Source organism: Equus quagga, chromosome 14 (genome assembly GCF_021613505.1).
Source record: "Equus quagga isolate Etosha38 chromosome 14, UCLA_HA_Equagga_1.0, whole genome shotgun sequence".
NCBI lineage: Eukaryota > Metazoa > Chordata > Mammalia > Perissodactyla > Equidae > Equus > Equus quagga.
Window position 1 is genome coordinate 91553870 of NC_060280.1, and position 20231 is coordinate 91574100.

At 57.2% G+C, this 20231-nt stretch overlaps 1 protein-coding gene across 1 annotated transcript in view; it reads left to right on the plus strand.

The window, feature by feature from the left end:
• Positions 1-20231, plus strand: part of FBN3 (fibrillin 3) — a 60442-nt gene that overhangs the window by 12290 nt on the left and 27921 nt on the right. The window contains exons 17-38 of the mRNA XM_046638311.1: positions 1085-1210; positions 1296-1421; positions 2806-2925; positions 3068-3205; positions 3354-3404; positions 3661-3786; positions 5437-5661; positions 5840-5965; positions 6243-6371; positions 7421-7546; positions 8510-8635; positions 8754-8876; positions 9031-9156; positions 10158-10283; positions 11572-11694; positions 11829-11951; positions 12414-12539; positions 12658-12780; positions 13471-13593; positions 13942-14103; positions 15016-15084; positions 16381-16506. Of these exons, the coding sequence (XP_046494267.1) occupies positions 1085-1210; positions 1296-1421; positions 2806-2925; positions 3068-3205; positions 3354-3404; positions 3661-3786; positions 5437-5661; positions 5840-5965; positions 6243-6371; positions 7421-7546; positions 8510-8635; positions 8754-8876; positions 9031-9156; positions 10158-10283; positions 11572-11694; positions 11829-11951; positions 12414-12539; positions 12658-12780; positions 13471-13593; positions 13942-14103; positions 15016-15084; positions 16381-16506 (2769 nt within the window). The remainder of the gene's footprint in view (positions 1-1084; positions 1211-1295; positions 1422-2805; positions 2926-3067; positions 3206-3353; positions 3405-3660; positions 3787-5436; positions 5662-5839; positions 5966-6242; positions 6372-7420; positions 7547-8509; positions 8636-8753; positions 8877-9030; positions 9157-10157; positions 10284-11571; positions 11695-11828; positions 11952-12413; positions 12540-12657; positions 12781-13470; positions 13594-13941; positions 14104-15015; positions 15085-16380; positions 16507-20231) is intronic.

A 20231-nucleotide genomic window follows, 5' to 3' on the forward strand; every position in this document is an offset into this window, starting at 1 on the left:
TTACCTCCAGATAAGGTCACATACTGAGGTTCTCGGGGTCAGGACTCCAACGTGTGGATTTGGGGGTCACAGGTCAGCCCGTGACAGACATGGCGGATGCGGGAAGCCGTGCTTCCTCCCGTGGCTCCTTCCCCTCCCTGCCATCTCCTTCCCTCCTGAGCCCTCCTTTCTGTCCCGCTCGCTCTGCCATCTCCAGCGGGATTCTTCCCATTCCCCCAGGACTGGCCAGTCCCTGCCCGGGGACCCCTGGCTGATCTCCTGTGGCCAGCAGGTCTCAGCCCAAAGCTGAACCGTTGCAACTTGAGGGGGAAGGAAATTCCCTGCATGTGTGTCTTTTTTCACTTGTTTGCTGATCAAACACACACACACACACGTGCACACACCCCCACACACACATTCCTTCCTGAAACAGCCTTTCTGCCTGAGCGGAAATAAAAGGATTTAAGATGCGGTTGTTTCCCATTGCAGGATAGGTGTCCTCCCCCTTCCCCCCCGCCCAAGTTAAAGGCACAGATTCTGGAGGCACATGCCCGGGTTCAGCTCCCACCCCTGCCCTTTACTGATTGAATAACCTCAGACGAGTTACTTCCCCTCTCTGTGCCTCAGTTTCTGTGTCTGTAAAGTGAGGATAATAACAGGACCCATTTCAGGGGTGGCGTGAGGGTCGGAGGAGTCAGCGTGCTTGGCACCAGCCAGTAAGCCTCCTGTGAAGTTAACAGTTGGGACTTCCTTTATTTTTATTATATTGCTGCTGTGCAAATGTCTGGTCTGTGGGTTCCAAACTGGGGACAGTTTTGCCCCCAGGGGACATTTGGCAATTTCTGGAGAAATATCGGAGAGCATGCCGGTGGCGTCTCATGGGTGGAGGTCAGGGTTGCTGCTTGGAATCCTACCGAGCCCAGGACGCCCCCCCCCCCCCCCCCAGCAGAGAATGTTCCAGGTTCAAATGGCCCCAGTGCTGAGAAATCCTGTTCTAGAGTGAGAGGAGGCGGGGTCTGGGCTGGAGCTTCAGCCCCAGGGACACGTGGCTTCTGGAGACCCCTGGTGAGCCAGGGCGGCTGCTGATGCCCTCTGCCCGCTGCAGACATCAACGAGTGTGCCCTCGACCCTGACATCTGTGCCAACGGCATATGCGAGAACCTGCGGGGCGGCTACCGCTGTGTCTGCAACCTGGGCTATGAGGCGGGCGAGGCCGGCAAGGAGTGCAGGGGTGCGTGTGCCCCGCGGGCAGGCGGGTGTCCCGGGGAGCCTCCGTGCACGGACCCCTCACCCCGCTCTTCCGCCCCGCCCTGCAGACGTGGACGAGTGTGCCCTCAACAGCCTCCTGTGTGACAATGGCTGGTGCCGGAACAGCCCTGGCAGCTACAGCTGCTCCTGTCCCCAGGGCTTCAGCCTCCGGCAGGACACTGAGACCTGCGAAGGTACGGGATCCCAGCACGCTGTGTGCCCTGTGGACGCACACGGACACACACACACAGATGGCTACACACGCTGCATGTGACGTGGACATGCACAGACACACACAGATGGCTACACACACTGCGTGTGGCGTGTACATGCACAGATGCGCACACGTGCAGGCACACACTCTGGAGCTCTGTACACACACAGGTACACACTCAGACACACGTGTGGTGGGTACACACACAGATGTATGTATGCTGAAAGACGCATGTGTACTCACTGTCACACATTCACACTCCCACACACCCGAGGACATACATACATTCATCTTCTGTCTCATACAGTTATACACACTCATGGGTATGCACACTCAAACCCAGAGATGCCCCCATTCACACACACACTTATTCTGACACTTTACACACTTGTCTTCACAGCCACACACAGTTATATCCTCAAAGGTGCACCCTTATGCATGCACTCAGATGTTCACACGTGTGCATGAGATCACTCAGTTCCACACACCAGTACTCACTCAAAATACACGTAAACACCCACAGTCACACTCGAAGACACTCCCACACAGTCACACACACTCACATGCGCCTTCTCGAAGAGTGTGTGTCCACATTCTCTCACACACACTTAGGCTCACAGTCACACACACCCTCACAGACCTACACACCTGTGCACTCACGCACGCTCACACATAGGTGCTCACATCCACAGAAGATGTGCCCATCCTTGCTCAAGCACGTGTGCCTGCTGTTGCCCACATATCCTTGGTGGCAAAGACCTTGCCTGTCCTGCAGCCCCTTCCACACTCACGGACACACGCACTCACACGCACACACGCTTGACCCCACCTCCCCGGCCTGCATCTTCTTTCCCGCCTCCCCTGACAGCCAAAGCTTTCCACAGCACCGTCCTCTGTCCCCAAGGTCACCAGAGCCCCCCACGTGTCCCTTCTCAGACCCTGTCCTGTTCACCCTCTGCAGCCGCCTGCTCCTCACTTCCCCAGCTGACCCCAGCCATGTCCAGGCCTCTGTCCTCTGTTTTCCTTCCTACTTCTCACTCTTGTCCTATCTTCTCCATGACCGACCCTTGAGGGTTGCCATTCCCCACTGCGTCTGTCCCTCTGTGCTTTTCACATGTGCACGCTCCCAGGAGCACGTGTGTCAACGTGCTTGCAGGGGTGAACAACGCGATTCACTGCAAATGCATGCGTGCCTGCACATCCCATTTCTATGCATGCACACGCCCTGTCTGTGCACGCACGTGCTTGGACACGCTTGTACCACCCTTCGCTGGGCTCTGGCAGCCCCGGGGGGAGCAGGGGGCCCTGGCCGGGTGGGGCTCGCCCTCCCGCAGGTCAGGGCCCAGTGGGGGCTGTCCTCGCAGACATCGATGAGTGCCTGTCCAACCCGTGTGTGAATGGCATGTGCCAGAACCTGGCCGGCTCCTACTCCTGCGAATGTGCCCCTGGCAGCCGGCTGGGGCCCTCCGGCACCGTGTGCCTAGGTGAGAGGTCCCTGATCTCACAGGGGTCCAGGGGCCCTGCTGCCCAGCGCTGTGTACCCCCCCCGGTGGGGGAGGCTGGGCCTCCGTGGGTTGGTTTGCAGCTGTGCGGCTGGCAGGTGAGCCAGGTGCCCTCTGTCCCCAGACAGCACCAAGGGCACCTGCTGGCTGAAGGTCCAGGATGGCCGCTGCGAGGCGAACCTGCTCGGAGCCACCTTGCGGTCTGCGTGCTGCGCCACCCTCGGGGCCGCCTGGGGGAGCCCCTGTGGACGCTGCGAGATGGGTAATGCCCCTGATGGGCTCCTGGGGGTCTCCCAGGCACGGCCACGGTGCCCGCTGGGGTGCCCTTCAGAGAATTGGGGTGGAAGAGGTCCCCCAAGTCTGGATGGAGGGAGCGATTCCTCTCCTCGTCCTGGTTCTTCTAACCGCAGACCCCGCCTGTGCCCGCGGCTTTGCCCGCATGAAGGGGCTCGCGTGTGAAGGTAATTCCCCCGTCGCCGTCCCCCTCGAGCTGCACGTGGGCGGGTGGGTGTCAGGGGAGCTGCCTGGGGTCCCTCCCTGAAATCCTTTGAGATGGAGAGAGACTCCCCATCCTGGTACCCTGATCTTCCCCACAATGCCCCAGCTCCTGAGGCTGGCACTGTGCCCTGCCACCTCCCCAAGGACAGCTTGGGTCCGGAGTTCCCAGCTCCTGGGAGCCCCCAGCACTCATCTCTCCCCTTGTCTGCTACTACCCAGATGTGAACGAGTGCGAGGTCTTCCCCGGTGTCTGTCTCAATGGGCGTTGCCTCAACACCGCCGGCTCCTTCCGCTGCGAGTGTCCCCAGGGCCTGACGCTGGACACCACAGGCCGGCTGTGCGTGGGTGAGTCCGTGCGGGGTCCCCATGCAGGGCCATCTGCCCTGCTTTCACTGTCTCCACGCCCAGCGACTGGAGACCCTTTCCAGGAACACGAGGGACCCAGGGAGTCCTCTGGGACCGTCCACCTCCCTCAGCATCCATGGCTCAAACACTCTCCCCACATGGCTCACGTCCAGCTCAAAGGCTCTGAGATTTTTCCCCCTGGATGAGAGTTTCTTGGCTTTGCCCCATCAACATCTTGAACCGGAAGTTTCTTAGCCAAAAGCACGTGTCGGCCAGCAGACAGGGCTCCGGGTTCTATCAGTTTTCCCTTCTGTAGTCACACCGACCCATTAGTAGCCTGCTCGTCGGCATCTCGGGGCTGGTCACCCGTAAGGCAGGCGGGCCAATGACACTTCTCGACTCTGATCTTCTTCTAAACTGAGTTTCAGCTGCACAGCGGGTCTTCTCAGTGACCCCAAAATGCGAGTAAGGAAGGAAGGTCACTGAGGAAAGAGAAAACAGCCTTGCCTTGCAGGACCCACCTCTGCTGAATTCAGGGCCGGGTGACGTGCAGAGATGCGAACTCTGGCTTGCGCTAGTCCAATGTGACCATTAGCCCTGGACAGAGGCACTGGGCCCAAGAGACCCCAAGAAGGACCCCAGTGAGTGTCTCAGCACTTCCAATTTCCCCCAAAGATTCTGTAAGGGGGTCTCATCCTCCAGTGGACCCACTTAAGCATATGTTTCTTTTGCAAAGAGAAAAAGTTGTCCTGGACGAGGGGTCAGCACACTTTTCTGCAAAGGGGCAGAGAATAAGTATTTTTGGCTCTGTGGGCTGCGTGGACTCTGTAGCAGCTACTCAGCCCCAGCGTGTAGCGCAAAAGCAGCCACAGGCACTACGGAGACAAAGGGACACAGCTGTGTGTCAATAAAACTTTACTTACAAAGACAGGCAGCCGGCCCCCAGGCTGTGGCTACTGGCCCCTGTCTTAGCCCCTCGTGTCTGGCGTTCAGGACAGTTTGTCTGCTCTCAGATGGTCCTGTTCACAGATTAAACACACAGATGCTGGAGCCGGGTGGCCTGGTTTGAACCCGGCTCCACCTCCTACTGACTGTATGGTCTCGGGCAAGCTGCCTGATCCTTCTGTGCCTCTGTTTTCTTGCCTGTAAAATGGGCACGATAATAGTGTTTTCGTCTCGGGGTGATTTTGAGGATTCGATGATTGATATGCTTAGAGCAGCACCCAGTACCTAGCAAGCTCCCTCACAGTGCGAGTTATTATCATTAAAACAGAGTTGTTGGGGGCCAGCCCAGTGGCACAGTGATTAAGTTCATGCGCTCTGCTTTGGCTGCCTGGGGTTCGCAGGTTTGGATCCTGGGCGTGGACCTACACACCGCTCATCAAGGCATGCTGTGGCGGCGTCCCACATATAAAATAGAGGAGGATGGGCAACAGATGTTAGCTCAGGGCCAATCTTCCTCACCAAAAAAAAAAAAAAAATTTATTGGATGACATCAAATCTCAGCATGAAGAAGTCTCTCCCATCTCAGTCTTCCTGTCGAGGGGGATGTTTCAGATGGGTGCTGCTGAGGGAGGCCGTAAAGCCCATGTGGCGGTGGGCACCGTGTGGCAGGGGTGGGTGGGACTTGGTGACTGTCCCTCCACACAGACGTGCGCCTGGAGCCGTGTTTCCTGCACTGGGACGAGGACGTGTGTGGGGCCGCCCTGCCCGGCAAGTACCGGATGGATCTCTGCTGCTGTTCCGTGGGCGCCGCGTGGGGGTCCGCATGCGAGGCCTGCCCGGAGCCCGAGTCCCCAGCGTTCGCCAGCCTGTGTCCCCGGGGGCTGGGCTTTGCCAGCCGGGACTTCCTGTCTGGCCGGCCCTTCTATAAAGGTGTGTCTGGGCTCCGGGAACCTGGAGGACGGGGAGAGGGCACAGCATGGGCAAAGGCCCAGGGGCAGGAAGCGAGTTTGAGAGTCAGCAAACCACGCACCGTCAGAGGTGCGGATGCCCAGAAGCGAAGGACCCCGGGATGCTGGGTTGCTGTGACAGCCCGTGCCCCGCCCCGCAGATGTGAACGAATGCAAAGCGTTCCCCGGCCTCTGCGTGCACGGCACCTGCCGCAACACCGTGGGCAGCTTCCGCTGCTCCTGTGCAGGGGGCTTCGCCCTGGACGCCCATGAGAGGAACTGCACAGGTATGTACCCAACTCTCCCTCTTGGGGGGGCACCTGTGGGGCTAGGGGCCACCAATTGGATGGCGTTAAGGCTAGTTTGTAGGCGCTTCTTGTCCTGCCCGCCTGCTGTCTGACCCAGGGCAGGTTGCCACCCTCTCTGGGCCTCAGGGACCTGGCTGTCAAAGCTGGCACAGGGGCCTCGGGCTGGGGGGGCATTCCCTGTGCTCGTCTGGGGCTCCCGCGTGGCCCCGTGTGTCTACAGACTGGGAGGCCCGGCCCCTGTGCCCTCTCTCCACAGACATCGACGAGTGTCGCATCTCCCCCGACCTGTGTGGCCAGGGCGCCTGTGTCAACACCCCGGGCGGCTTCGAGTGCGAGTGTTTCCCCGGCTACGAGGGTGGCTTCGTGCTGATGAAGAGCTGCGTGGGTAGGCGGCCTGGCCGGGCCGCGAGGGTCCTGGCCGAGCGGAGGGATGGTGGGGACGTTGGTGTGACGGATGCGGGCGGAGGGGGCAGGCATGGGCAGAGCTGTAGTCCAGCTGGGACACAGCGAGCGTGGGCGCCACGTGGCGTCGTCCCCAAAGGCAGCCAGCCATTGGGTCCGGGGGACAGAAGGGAGACCTGGGGACCACGATCTGGGCAAGTTCTCCCAGGCGGGTGTGGCGGGAGGAGACGCGAGGGCCTGGGAGAGAGGAGCCTCTTGTCCTCGTCCTTTGTTTTATTCACTCAGTGAACGTTTCACGTGTATCTGCTCAGGGGACTGCAGAAGGCAGGAGCAGAGGGCCCTTCTTTCAGAGCTCGTGACCTAATTAATAAAACAAATCCCCAGAGAAATGCGAAGCAGCCACCGTCAGAAGCACTCAGAGGGGCCACGTGGTGGGGTGGGAGCGTGGACCCCCGGGATGTACCCTGTTCTGTGGGGCTTGAGGTTGTGGCTGAGAGAGTGGGAGTAAATGGGGTGAAGAGGGGCTGAAAGAGTAGCCTGGAGGGAGAGCAGCACGTGCAAAGGCCCTGGGGTGAGCCTGAGGGCTAGAAGGAGCTGCTGTGCAGAGGGCCAGGTGGAGGGAACAGCATGTGCCAAGGCCCTGAGGTGAGCCTGAGGGGTAGAAGGAAGCATGGGAGGCTGGAGTGCGAGGAGGGTGGTGAGCTGGGGGGCAAGGCCGCCTGCTTCTGGCGCTGATGCCCCATGGGGCTGGGCCTTGCCTTTCTGCTGTGTCCCATGCGGGTACCAGGGAGGGGGCTTCTGAGGGCCTCCTTCAGCGACTCCAGGAGTGTCAGTCTTGTGGCCCCGATTCTCCTGATAATTGCAGCTCGCTCCCTGGATGACTTGTCTCTGCTCCTCCTAGCGCCAACCCTGCTCCCCTGGTTGCCTGAGCCCAAGCCTCCAGGCACCCCGGGGGGTCCACAGGCAGTTCCTGGAGCCATCGTGCCCTCCTGGCTCAGTACCTGCACACCTGCTCTCTCCCCACACGCCCAGACGTGGATGAGTGTGCGCGGGACCCGCGGCTGTGCCGGGGCGGCACCTGTACCAACACGGATGGGAGCTACGAGTGCCAGTGTCCCCCTGGACACGCACTGACGGCCCAGCGCACAGCCTGTGAGGGTGAGCGTGCAACCGGGTGTGCAAGTGGGGGAGCAAGTGTGAGCGGTTTGAGTGAGATACTGGGAACGTGTGTTTGAGCCTGTTTTGTGTGAATGTGCAAATGGAAAAGCAAGTGTGCAAGGATGGGTCCATGTGTGTGTAAAGTGTGACTATGCGTGGGTGTGAGATGGAGGGAGTGTTTATGTGCGTGTGGGCATGAGAAAGTGTGAGTGCACCTGTGACTGTGTCTACCCACACAGTGAGTGTGTGATGGGTGCTTGTATGCGAGCCTGTGTGAGTGTGTACATGTGTGTCTCCACAAGGGTGAGTGTACCTGTGTGTGTGTTTGTGAGTCTGCATGAGCTGTGAGAGTGTGTGGGTGTAAATATGTGTTTGCACGTGGGTGAGTGTGTTTGTGGGTGAGTGGGTATGAGGGTGTGTTTGTGGATCTGTGAGTGTTAAAGGGTGTGAGTGTGGCTGTGTGTCGAGGGGAATTGTGTTTGCATGTGCGTGCATGCGAGGGTTGTTTGTGAGTCTGCATGAGTGTGCAAGAGTGTGAGTGTGTATCTGGCTGTGTATTTACACAAGGGCAAGCATATGCACCTGTCAGTAGGTGTGAGGTGAATTTGTGCACCCACGTGAGTGTACACATGGCAGTGAGTGTGCATTTGATTGTGAATGGTATCTACTGAGCGTGATTGCATGTGAGCGGGCATGAGAGGTATGTGTGTGTGAGCCTATGAACATGCACATGGACGTGTATATCGGTGTGGATGTGTGTTTACAGAGGGTGACTGTGTGAGGGTGTGTTCGTGAGTGTGTAGACACACCCACAGGGTGTGTCATGTGAGCGCCTCGGCGTGTGCACGTGTCCGAGGGTCTCAGGGTCAAGCAGATGGCTGGCGGGGCCCAGCCCGCCCTTCGCTGGGGGCCCCTTGCCCACCAGCTCTCGCCGGGCCCCCGCCAGCCGTGCACTCCCCCCAGACATCGACGAGTGCTCCCTGAGGGATGGCCTGTGTCCCCACGGCCACTGCGTCAACGTCATCGGCGCCTTCCAGTGCTCCTGCCACGCCGGCTTCCAGAGCACCCCGGACCGCCAGGGCTGCGTGGGTGAGACGGGGTCCCCGCGGCTCATAGGCACCTGCCCCCGGCCCCGGCCCCCGGCCCCACTCCTGCCCTCAGATCAGCCGCACGCTGGACCCTCTCCCCAGCTGCTCTGCCCCCGCAGACGTCAACGAGTGCGGCACTGGGAACGGCGGATGTGACGTGCACTGCGTTAACACCGAGGGCAGCTACCGGTGCGGCTGTGCGCCCGGCTACTCGCTGATGCCCGACGGGAGGGCCTGCGCAGGTGGGTGGGTGCCGAAGCAGGAGGCGTCTGCCGACCCACCCTGGCTCGGCCCCGGCTAAGCCAACCAGACCCAGGCCGGCCACCAAGCCTGTGCGGGGTCCCTGGGCTCCCCTCTGGCCTGGCCCATCCACAGCACAGCCCCCCTGCCCCCCAGACGTGGACGAGTGCGAAGAGAACCCGGATATCTGCGAGGGCGGCCAGTGCACCAACGTGCCCGGGGGACACCGCTGCCTGTGTTACAACGGCTTCGTGGCCACGCGGGACGCGGGGACGTGTGTTGGTGAGGAGCTGGGATGTGGGGTGGAGGAGACAGTGTGGGAACTCAGCCACCAGGCCTCCCACAAGGAGGCACATGTGCAAGACAGGCCCCAGGTCCCATCCCGTCACAGGCAGGCGGGGGAACAAGGCTTTGCCATAGCGATCGGCGATCTGCTCGTGGCCACGACGCCCTGAGCTGGTGCCAAAGCCCATGGGGTCTCATCTGTAGCATCAGGGCGCCCGGACCTCGTTCCTTTGAAGCACATTTATTGAACACTCACTGTATACCCAACGCACACACAGGCTCGTGCCCACTTCCGAGGGCTGCACTTGAAAATCGCTGCAGACCAAGGGGCGTCACGCAGAGGAAGGTGGGCGAGATGGGAAAGCCCCCCAGAACCGTGTTCTCTGAGCCCTGACTGGGGACCCCGAGCTGCTGGGGCCGTCATCATCATCCTCTCTCAGCAGCAGGTCCTCACGTGGCCCAGGTGGCCGATGTATACTGGGGGCCCCATCAGGAGAGAGCAAGGGGCAGAGTAGGGACGTTCCAGGAAGGAAGAATGTAACTCGGTGCCAAGGAGACGTGTCCAGCCCAGGGCAGCTGGGAGAGCTCCAGATCGCAGAAGTCTTAGCGAGCACTTACGGGCCCGGGACCAGAGAAGATAGGGACTGCTCCCAACTCCATGCCCTTGTTGCAGGTCCTCCTCAGCATAAAACCTCTGAAAAGGTCTGCAGGAGAAAAATCCAGTTAGCTTGGTCTGACTCAGAGTTTTCTAAATGTGTTCGGCTATAAAATCCTTCGGGGAACGCGGGCCCAGTGTGTTCCATGGAGCATGCTCTGTAAAATGTTGGCATAACGCAGCTGCCCAGTGCTGGGGCCCGAGGGAGCTCCCCGGCCCTGGAGACGGGCAAGAGAACCCCAAAGCTGGTGCGATGCTGGTGCAACCCCATCCCCCCTCACCTGCCTCCTCTCCCGTCATCCCCTCACCGAGTGCTCAGGCGTCACGGTCTCTGTCCCCACAGACGTGAACGAGTGTGACCTGAACCCCCACTTCTGCCTCCACGGGGCCTGCGAGAACACAAAGGGATCCTTTGTCTGCCACTGTCAGCCGGGTTACGTCATCAGGAAGGGGGCCACGGGCTGCTCCGGTGAGCCGGCGGTCAGCGGTGCGAGCCGAGGGGGCCCCGAGGGGCCAGCTGGGGTCATGGGGTCTGCCGCGTCGCTCGGGGCAGAGCAAGAGATTCCAGGGGTGGGGCCTTGTGTTCAATCAGGAACAGGACCCAGTCCAGAGCCCCGGGCTCCTCTTAACCCACAGCCCTCCGGGGGCCGCTCTGGAGCCCCCAGGGTCCGCAGCCTGATGATTTTCAGCGACACAGGGACAAACATTTCAGCATTTCAACGCTTATCCTTTTAGCCTCCCAGGGCAGCCGTGATGTGACCACAAGCCAGGTGGCTCAGAACCACAGAAATGTATTCTCTCTCCAGAACGGTTCTGGAGCCAGAAGTGCAAAATCAAGCCCGTCTTCCTGGGGGCTCTGGGGGAGCTCCGTGCCCCTCTCCCGGGCTCTGGTGGACCCCGGTCCTTGGTGATGCTTGGTCCGTAAACGCGTCACTCCAGTCTCCGTGTCTCGTCATCACATCACGTTTTCTCTGTGTCTGTCCAGATTTCCCTCTGCTTCTAAGGACCCCCGTCCCTGGGGCAGGGTCCCCGTAATCCAGGGCGACATCCTCTCCCCTTGGTGACACCCACAAAGATCCTATTTCTGAATAAGTTCCCGTTCCCAGGTTCCGGGAGTTAGGACTCGAACGTGCGTTTTTGGAGGACACTGTTCTGCCTGCTAAAATTAAGCAGTGATTTTAACGTGGACCAGAATCAAGTGTCACGTCACAGAGCGTCAAATGCAGGGCTTCTCAGGGGCTGTTGGTGTCGTTCGGAAATTTTCTTTTAAAATACATTGTCAGTGAAAACAGGAGGCGGTGTGAAGACCCGTTCAGTCCACAATAGCTCAGTTGGGTGATGGAGAAATGGGGCAGAGAGCAGAAGGATGATGCAGGACTGACCGAGGACTGGAAATCCTGCTGTAGAGAGAGGGGGCCGTGTTCCTTAGGACGGTTACTCTTAGCGTCTGCCCTGAGTCTCTCGTGCTGCCATTTCAAGACATTTCTGAGGGCTGCTGGGGTCGTGCCTCTTGGATTTTCAGGTTTCCCTCTTGGGCTCTGGGTGAAGGTGGAAGCATCTGGAGGCGGGGGGACATTTCTGGGCCAGCCCTCCCCAAGGGGGGGGGGTCCCTGCTCTGTCTCCTACGACTACACTTCAGTGTCCCCGCTCTGCCCCCAAAGCCCTATTTCTTCGAGGCCCAGGCCTCACGGGGCTGCTGTGTCCTCCTCCTGTCTCCTGGCCCTGCCCCACCTGTGACTGGGTCCCTCCCATCTCAGACGTGGACGAATGTGCGCTTGGGGGACACAGCTGTGACAGCCATGCCTCCTGCTTCAACGTCCCCGGGAGCTTCGCCTGCAGGTGCCAGCCGGGCTGGGCGGGGGATGGCTTCGAGTGCCACGGTGAGTGCCCGGGGGCGGCAGGTCCAGGCAGAGCAGCTGACAGAGGTCGGGGGCCCCAGATCGGAGGGTCTGCCCTCCCCCCTGCAGCCCCCCAATGCACACACCTGGGGGTCCCTGGGCTCCGTCTCCTGCAGATCTGGACGAATGCGCCTTCCGGGAGCACCGGTGCAGCCCCAGAGCCGACTGCCTGAACGTCCCCGGCTCCTACCGCTGCGCCTGCCGTTGGGGTTTCGCCGGGGACGGCTTCTCCTGTGAAGGTGAGGTCGGGGGGTGGGGGGAGGGCAGGAGGGGCCCCGAGGGGACGGCCACGTGGATTGGACTGCAAGGTGGCTGCAGCGGTCAGTTGGCGTCCCGACTCGCACCGGTTCACCCACGGCTCTGTGGACGCTGAAAGCATGTGTCCTCAGCCCACGGGGGCCAGGCTCAGAGTCACGGGGGGTGGTCCTCCGCCCCGGGCTCTGAATGTGTGGAGCCTGCTGGACGTGGGGAGCACCTGCCGACTTCCCTCCACCATGGATCCTGAGTGACCAGGTCCCCTCTCCTTCCCCTGGCCCTGACTTGGTCACCTGCTCACCGAGCCGGGGTCCGAGTTCTCAGTGCTACTTGCCTGCTCCCTGGGATCCTGGGTGACGGTGAAGGGTACAAGTGATGGGGACCCCCCCGCCCGCCCTGGGCGTCCTGGCCAGCTGGCCCCCACTCTGCCTCTCGGGGCCCCTCAGACAGAGACGAATGTGCGGAGGACATGGACCTCTGCGAGAACGGGCAGTGTCTCAATGTCCCCGGCGGCTACCGCTGCGAATGCGAGATGGGCTTCAGCCCCACGGAGGACCACCGGGCCTGCCAGGGTGAGGCCTGGGGCTGCCAGGGTGGGGGACAGGGTGGGCGGGTCCCTGCAGCCCGCTGGCACTGGGGGCGGCCAGAGCGGGCTGCCAGGCGGGGCAGGCTGACCCGGGGTCCCCACAGACGTGAACGAGTGTGTCCTGGGGAACCTCTGTGTGTTTGGGAGCTGTGAGAACCTGCCTGGAATGTTCCGCTGCGTCTGCGACGAGGGCTACGAGCTGGACCGTAGTGGCAGCAACTGCACAGGTGAGGGGGCAGCGAAGAGGGGGGCAAGGGGACGCGAGAGTGGGGGCGGGGAGGGGGCACAGGTCACTCAGATCTCTTCTCCACTGTTGTCTCCCGGGGCGGCCTCGTCTGACCCCCATCTCCAATAGCGCTCCTGTTCCCATTAAGCTTCTTAGCTGGTATCTGTCATCCTCTGAAGAAATGCCTCGAGTGAATGAAATCGTGCTCCCCCGTGACCCTCCAAATGGTCTGGCGCCCGTGTGTTTAAAACGGGTCCACAGATTTTGTCAGGATGGGGCCAGATAGTAAATATTTTCAGTTTGGGGGAGGGTCACACAGCCTCTGTTGCAACCACTCGGCTCTGCCGTCGAAGCTCGAAAGCAGACGCAGGCGCGAGGGGAATGAATGGACGTGGCCGTGTGCCGGCGAAACTTTGTTTGTACAAACAGGCGCCTTGAAAACGTTGGTTTTCAACGTTGGCTGCGCGGACCCGGGACAAGGAGCGCTTCCAAGGGGCAGACTTCGCTGCCAAAGTGAACACTGCAGGGAGTGGAGGGGTCAGGCGGGGGCCGCCGTTCCCCAGGCTCTTCCCAGGGGAGGACAGAGCCTCAGCCCACAGCCCTGGATCCAGCATCCAGGAGGAAGGCGGGGGGTGGGGGGAGATGGGGGCTGAGGGAGGGCCCCCTGCTGACGTGCTCCCCCCCCCAACAGATGTCAACGAGTGTGCCGACCCCGTGACCTGCTTCAACGGCCTGTGCGTCAACACGCCCGGCAGCTACCGCTGCAGCTGTCCCCCGGACTTCGAGCTGAGCCGCAGCGGGGTGGGCTGTGTGGGTGAGTGCCCCCCTGCCTCCCGCTGGGGCTCCAGGGTCAGGGAGCAGGACGGGGCCGTGGTCTGGGTCCCCCCGGCCTGTCCGTCTGTTCGCATCCACCTGCTCCTGGCCCGTGGGATCTTTGCTGGGCCCCGGCCAGAGTGGGTGTCCCGTCACCTGTTGAGACGCAGCTCTCTGCTCTGCGCATGCACACACACACACACACGTGCACACGGACACATGCATGCAGAGTTACACAGTCACACACACAGGTGCACATAGTTGCACACACAGAGGTGCAAACACACACACACACACACACCCCATTTCTTCTCTGCCACTTGTTAACCATCCCTTTCTGCCTGTTCAGACACCCGGGCCGGGAACTGTTTCCTGGACACGCACGACCGAGGGGACGGTGGCATTTCTTGCGCTGCTGAGATCGGGGTTGGCGTGAGCCGAGCCTCCTGCTGCTGCTCTCTGGGCCGGGCCTGGGGCACCCCCTGCGAGCTGTGTCCGGCCGCCAACACCAGTGAGTCTCCGGGCCGGGCCTAGGGCAGGCGGGCACTGTGGCCTGAGCCACAGAGACCTAGCTGTGGTCTGGGCCTCCCTGGAGCTTAGGGGGTCATCTCTGCTAAGGGAGGGAAGCTGGGAACCGGAGACGGGGAGGGCCTTGTCCTGGGTCACACAGCATATTCTTGGCACTTTGTTGGCTGGGCCTCTCTCCAAGGTCTGCTTGTGCCATCCCTCCCTTCAGATTCTTCTCTGTGTGTTTATACTCAGTCGCTCACTCAGTCAGTCAACAAACATCGAGAGTTCCTCTGTGCCGTGTGCTAGGGCCTGGGGACCCAGAGAAGGATAGAACAAGGCCCCTGCACACTGTCCGTCACCCGTAAACCAAGGGTCCCCAGACTGTGAGAGCAGAGCTATCTGAAGGGCTTGTTTGAGCTGCAGTGATGGCTCAGGAGAAAGCTATGGATAGGGAGGGGTTAGGGAAGGCTTCCCAGGACGAGGGGTGCTTGAATGAGGTTTTGAAGGGTGAGTAGGAGTTTTTCAGGCAGAGTAGGGGGAAGGGTATGCGAGGCAGTGGGAACAGCATGGGCAAAGACCTCAGCTAAGAGGCAGGGAGACATCTGTCCGCCTATTCAGGTGTGTGTGTGTGTGTGTGTGTGTGTGTGTGTGAGAGAGAGAGAGAGAGAGAGAGAGAGAGAATGTCCGGGGTACACGCTCACACACACAGATACTGGACCCTCAGGCTTGGCCGAGGTCTCTGGGCCCCAAGAGGCTGAGGAGGTAAGAGGTAAGGCTGAGTCGTTGGTGCAGTGGAGGCATGCATGACCCACTCTTGAGTCCTTCTTGGGGGACCTCCCCTCCCCTGCTTCCCCCAGGCTGTGCCCAAGTACCCCACACCCCAGCTCCACATAAGAGCCCGTTTTCCTTGCAGCTGAGTACAGAACCCTGTGCCCAGGTGGCGAGGGCTTCAGGCCCAACCCCGTCACTGTCATCCTGGAAGGTGAGTTCCTGGCCGACCAGCTACCTGTGCACGCGCTGGCTGGCCTGTCTCTCCTCCCTGCCTCACCAGAGGGCAGACTTGGGTGGCTTTGGGGGCGCCCAGATCCTCCTGCCTGGAGGCCAGGAAGCAAGACCAGATTGTGCTCTTAGTTTGGAGTGAATTGTCTCTCTTATTTCAACCATCTCTTCTTCCACATGTTGGTTTGTTGGTCCATCCTCCATCCATCCATCCATCCATTCCCCACTCCTCCATTCCCCTTCCTTCCTTCCACACACATATACATGGACATCCATCCATCCATCCACTCATCTACCCATCCATCCATTCATCCATCTACACTCATTTATCTTCTCATCCATTAACTCACTTGCTTTTTCACCCATCCACCACTTTTCATATCCACCCATCCATCCTCTCATCCATCCGTCCATCCATCCACTCATCTACCCATCCATCCATTCATCCATCTACACTCATTTATCTTCTCATCCATTGACTCACTTGCTTTTTCACCCATCCACCACTTTTCATATCCACCCATCCATCCTCTCATCCATCCGTCCATCCATCTGCTCATCTACCCATCCATCCATCCATTCATCTACTCACCTACCTGCCCCCCCACCCATCCGTTCACCTACCCGTCTTCTCATCCATTGACCATTATCTACTCAGACACTACTTTTTATATCCATGCATCCACCTAGTCACCTATCCATCCATCCCCCTCCATCCTCTATCCACCCATCCACTATCCGCCCATCCTTCTCCCTTCATCCATTTACCCATTTATCCATCCATCTCCCATCCATCCATCCATCCTCGTCCATTTATTCATCCATCTATCTATCCATCCATCCATCTACTCATCTATCTTCTTGTCCATTCACACTCTTGCTTATTCGCTCATCCACTTCTTTTCATGTTCATTCAACCACCCATCCATCCATCCATCCATCCATCCATCCATCCATCCATCCTTCTGTCCACAAGGTGCAATGAGATTGGAGAATCCCATCTAGAGGGAACCATGTGATGGACGGATGCATGGGAGGATGGAGACTATCAGATGAAGGGGAAGGGGGTGAGTTCAGGATGACATTGACCCCAGAGATAAGCAGCCTCCAAGATAAGCCCTGGCCTGAGCCCTCGAGATATCCGACATCACTTGGGTGTTCTTGAAGAAGCAGGACAGGCTCCTCCAGGGCCCTGGAGAACCCAGGGCAGGGTTTGGGTGTCTCCCGAGTCCTCTGCTCGGATTTAGCTTCCAAGGACGGCCTCCTCGCTTCCTGACAGACATCAACGAGTGCCAGGAGCTCCCAGGGCTGTGCCAGGGGGGCGACTGTGTCAACACCTTCGGCAGCTTCCAGTGCGAGTGCCCAGTCGGCTACCACCTCAATGAAGACACGCGTATCTGTGAGGGTGAGCATGGACCCTCCCCGCTTCCCCATGCATCCTCACTTCCTCCTCAGGTGCTGGGGCCTCAAATGCCCACAGGAGCCTGCTCACCTGCCTGGCTGCCTGGGGCCGGCTGGAAGGATGGAGAAGGTCTCATCCGAATGCCCTGGTCTATCCTTGGCCTGCTTGCCTGACCTCTGACCTCCCCGCTCTGAAATGACCTGGCCTTAATACAGCAGCCATGCCCCTCCTCCTTTGAGCAAAAGCTGAGCGAGATCCAGAGATAAAAGCGGGAAGGGAAAGACACAAAGGAACAGCCCCACCTCTCCTTCAAGCATCCCTTTACTTGTCTCCTTATTGTTCTCTTTTGCACGTCTTAGTAACGCCCAGCAGTTCACTGGTGTCCATGACTGTGTGTCACCCCTGTGCTGAGCATCCTCACTTGTCATTCATTCATTCATCTCACCAGCCCGGTGAGGGAGCTCTCGTTCCTATTATGATCCCATTTTTCAGATGCAGAAACTGAGGCTCCGGGAGGTTAAGTGGCTTGTCCAGAGACCTCAGCTAGTAAGTGATGGAAACTGGCTTTGAGCCCAGCCATCCTGATGCTCAAGCCTTCCAATGAGCCCTTCCAGTGCAAAGGACCACATTCATCCATGCACTCATCCATCCACCCACCCACCCATCCATCCACCCACCCACCCACCCATCCATCCACCCATCCATCCACCCACCCACCCATCCACCTTCCATCCACCCACCCATCCATCCACCCATCCACCCATCCATCCACCCATCTACCCACCCATCCATCCACCCATCGTTCCATCCATCCACCCACCCATCCATTCTTTTGCTTCCTTTCAACAATATTAACTAAGTACTTCCACTCAGCCAGATGCCGACATCAGCACACAAGGGCACACATCTTTTTCTCTGAGCAGCACTGTTTAGAAACTCAAGGAAATGGTGAAGGAAGGGAGAGATCTGAGATCAAAAGACCGATTTCCTTTGTACGTGCAAGTGGGAGCTGTCACACTAGAATCAGAATCCAGAATACTTGACATATATCCCGTCCCTCCCTGCCTCCCCCATCCCTTAGAGCATCAAGGGCAAAAGAGAGAAATCCTAGCCAAAAACATGGCGGTGTCCTGCGTTACTTGACCGTCTCAGGGTGGGGAGATCGTAACCTGACGTTGACCTTAGATGTGCAGCCTTGAAGGGCCAGTCCATGACTTGAGGGTTCCGGTCATGTCAGCCCTTCCCAGCAGCCAGACTCAAAGGCAGAAAACTTGTTCAGTAGCTCAGGGCTGTGTACTCCAAGGGCCCCAAAGTTGGCTTCATGCTCACTGTCACCATCTTGAAGTTCTTCCCATATTTTGAACAAGGAAGCCCCAATTTTCGTTTTGCACTGGGCAAATTCTGTAGCTGGTCCTTGTCGAAGACTTTGGCTCACTCCTGGAATCACTGGGTCATATGGTCATTCCATTGACCTTTTGAGGAACTGCCCAACTGTTTTCCAAAGCGGCTGCACCATTTGACATTCCCAACAGCAAGGCGCGAGGGTTCCAGTTTCTCCACATCCTCACGGACACTGGTGATTTTCTGTTGTTTAAAGTTATGTCAACCTAGTGGGTGTGAAGTGGTGTCTTATTGCTGTTTTGATTTGCATTTCCCTCACGACTGATAGGGTTGAGCGTCTTTTCATGTGCTTATTAGCCGTTTGTATATCTTTTCTGGAGAAACGTCTCGTTAGGTCCTTTGCCCATTTTTAAATTGGACTGTTGGTCTTCTTATTGGTGAGTTGTAATAGTTCTTTATACATTCTGGGTACAAGACTCTTATCAGATACATGATTTGTGAATGGATTCTCCCAGTCTGTGGGTTATCTTGTCATTGCCTTGAGAGCATCCTTTGATCCATGGCAGGTTTTAATTTGATGAAGTTCAATGTATCTGTTTTTTCTTTTCTCTTGTAGCTTGTGCTTTTGGGTTCTTATCCAAGAACCCATTGCTAAATATAAGGTCATTAAGATGGACCCCTATGTTTTCTTCTAAGAGTTTTATAGTTTTAGCTCTTACGTTTAGGTCTCCTATCTATTTTGAGTTAATTTTTGTATATGGCGTGAGGTAGGGATCCAACGCCATTCTTTTGCATGTGGGTATATCCAGTTTTCCCAGCACCACTTGTTGAAGAGACTCTTTCCTCATCGAATGGTCATGTCAAAATCAGTTGACCGTAGACATAAGGGTTTATTTCTGGGCTCTAAATTCTGTTCCATTGACTCACATGTCTCTCCTGATGCCAATGCCCCACTGTTTTGATTATTGTAGCGCTGGAAGTTTTGAAATTGGGAAGTGTGAATACCCCAACTTTGTTTTTCTTTTTCAAGATTCTTTTTGGCTATTTGGTCTCTCTCGCAATTCCATATGAACTTCAGGGTCAGCTTTTCCATTTCTGGGGGCAAAAAAGTCATTGAGATTTTGTTGGCAATTACGTTGAATCTGTAAATTGATTTGAAGAGTATCACCACCTTAAAAATAATGTCTTCTCATCCTTGTACCAGGATTACTTTCCACTTATTTAGGTCTTCTTTCTAATTTTTTTCAGTCATGTTTTGTAATTTTCAGTGTTCGAGTCTTGTGCCTCTTAGGTCAAATTTATTCCTAAGTGTTTAATTTTTTGGATGCTATTATGAGCAGAATTTTTAAAATCTCCTTTTCAGTTGCTCCTTGGTAGGAGATGGAAATACACCTAATATTTGCATGTTGATCTTGTATTCTGCAATTACGCTGACTTCCTTTAGCAGCTCTAATGGTTTTTATTTTGTGGGTCCTTTAGGATATCCTATCCTATATATCAGACCCCCTGGTTACTGTAAGTTTTTGACCAGATTTCAGAGTCCTGCAGAAATTGACTTTGTCAATTTTTTTTGCCAACTCAATCGTGGTTTTTGTGGAGGAATGGAGCCCTGGTGTTCCCTACTCTCCCATTTTTAATGCTGTCACTCCTCGCACACCCATGTTCCACCAGCTGTTTTTGTGCAGCCCACTAAGAATGCTTTTTACATGGGGGCTGGCCCGGTGGCTCAGTGGTTAAGTGTGCATGTTCCACTTCTCAGCGGCCTGGGGTTTGCCGGTTTGGATCCCAGGTGCAGACATGGCACCACTTGGCACGCCACGCTGTGGTAGGCATCCCATGTATAAAGTAGAGACAAGATGGACACGGATGTTAGCTCAGGGCCAGTCTTCCTCGACAAAAAGAGGAGGATTGGCAGTAGTTAGCTCAGGGCTACTCTTCCTCAAAAAAAAAAAAAAAAAGAATGCTTTTTACACTTTGTAAATGGTTGAAAAAAATCCAAAGAATAATATTTTGTGACCCATGAAAATTACATGAAATGCACATGTCACTGTCCATAAATCAAGTTTTTTTGGAGCACAGCCATGCTGGTGTCTTTCCCTGTGATCTGTGGCTGCCTTTACACCCAACAGCAGGGGGAAGAGCTATGTCACAGACCATTGTTTGGCTCTCAGAACTGAACACAATTTACTCTCTTCCCTTTACGGAAAAAGTTTCCTGCCTCTGGACGAGAGAATTGATCAGCTTGAGAATCAACTTTATTTTTTCAAAAATGCTTCCTCCATGGGGCGCTTGCTTCCTCTCACCTCACATTAGGAAGGACAGGATTGCCCTCATCTTGATGATAATATAATTAACTCATGGGCTCAGGTCATATTTTTTCTTTTTTT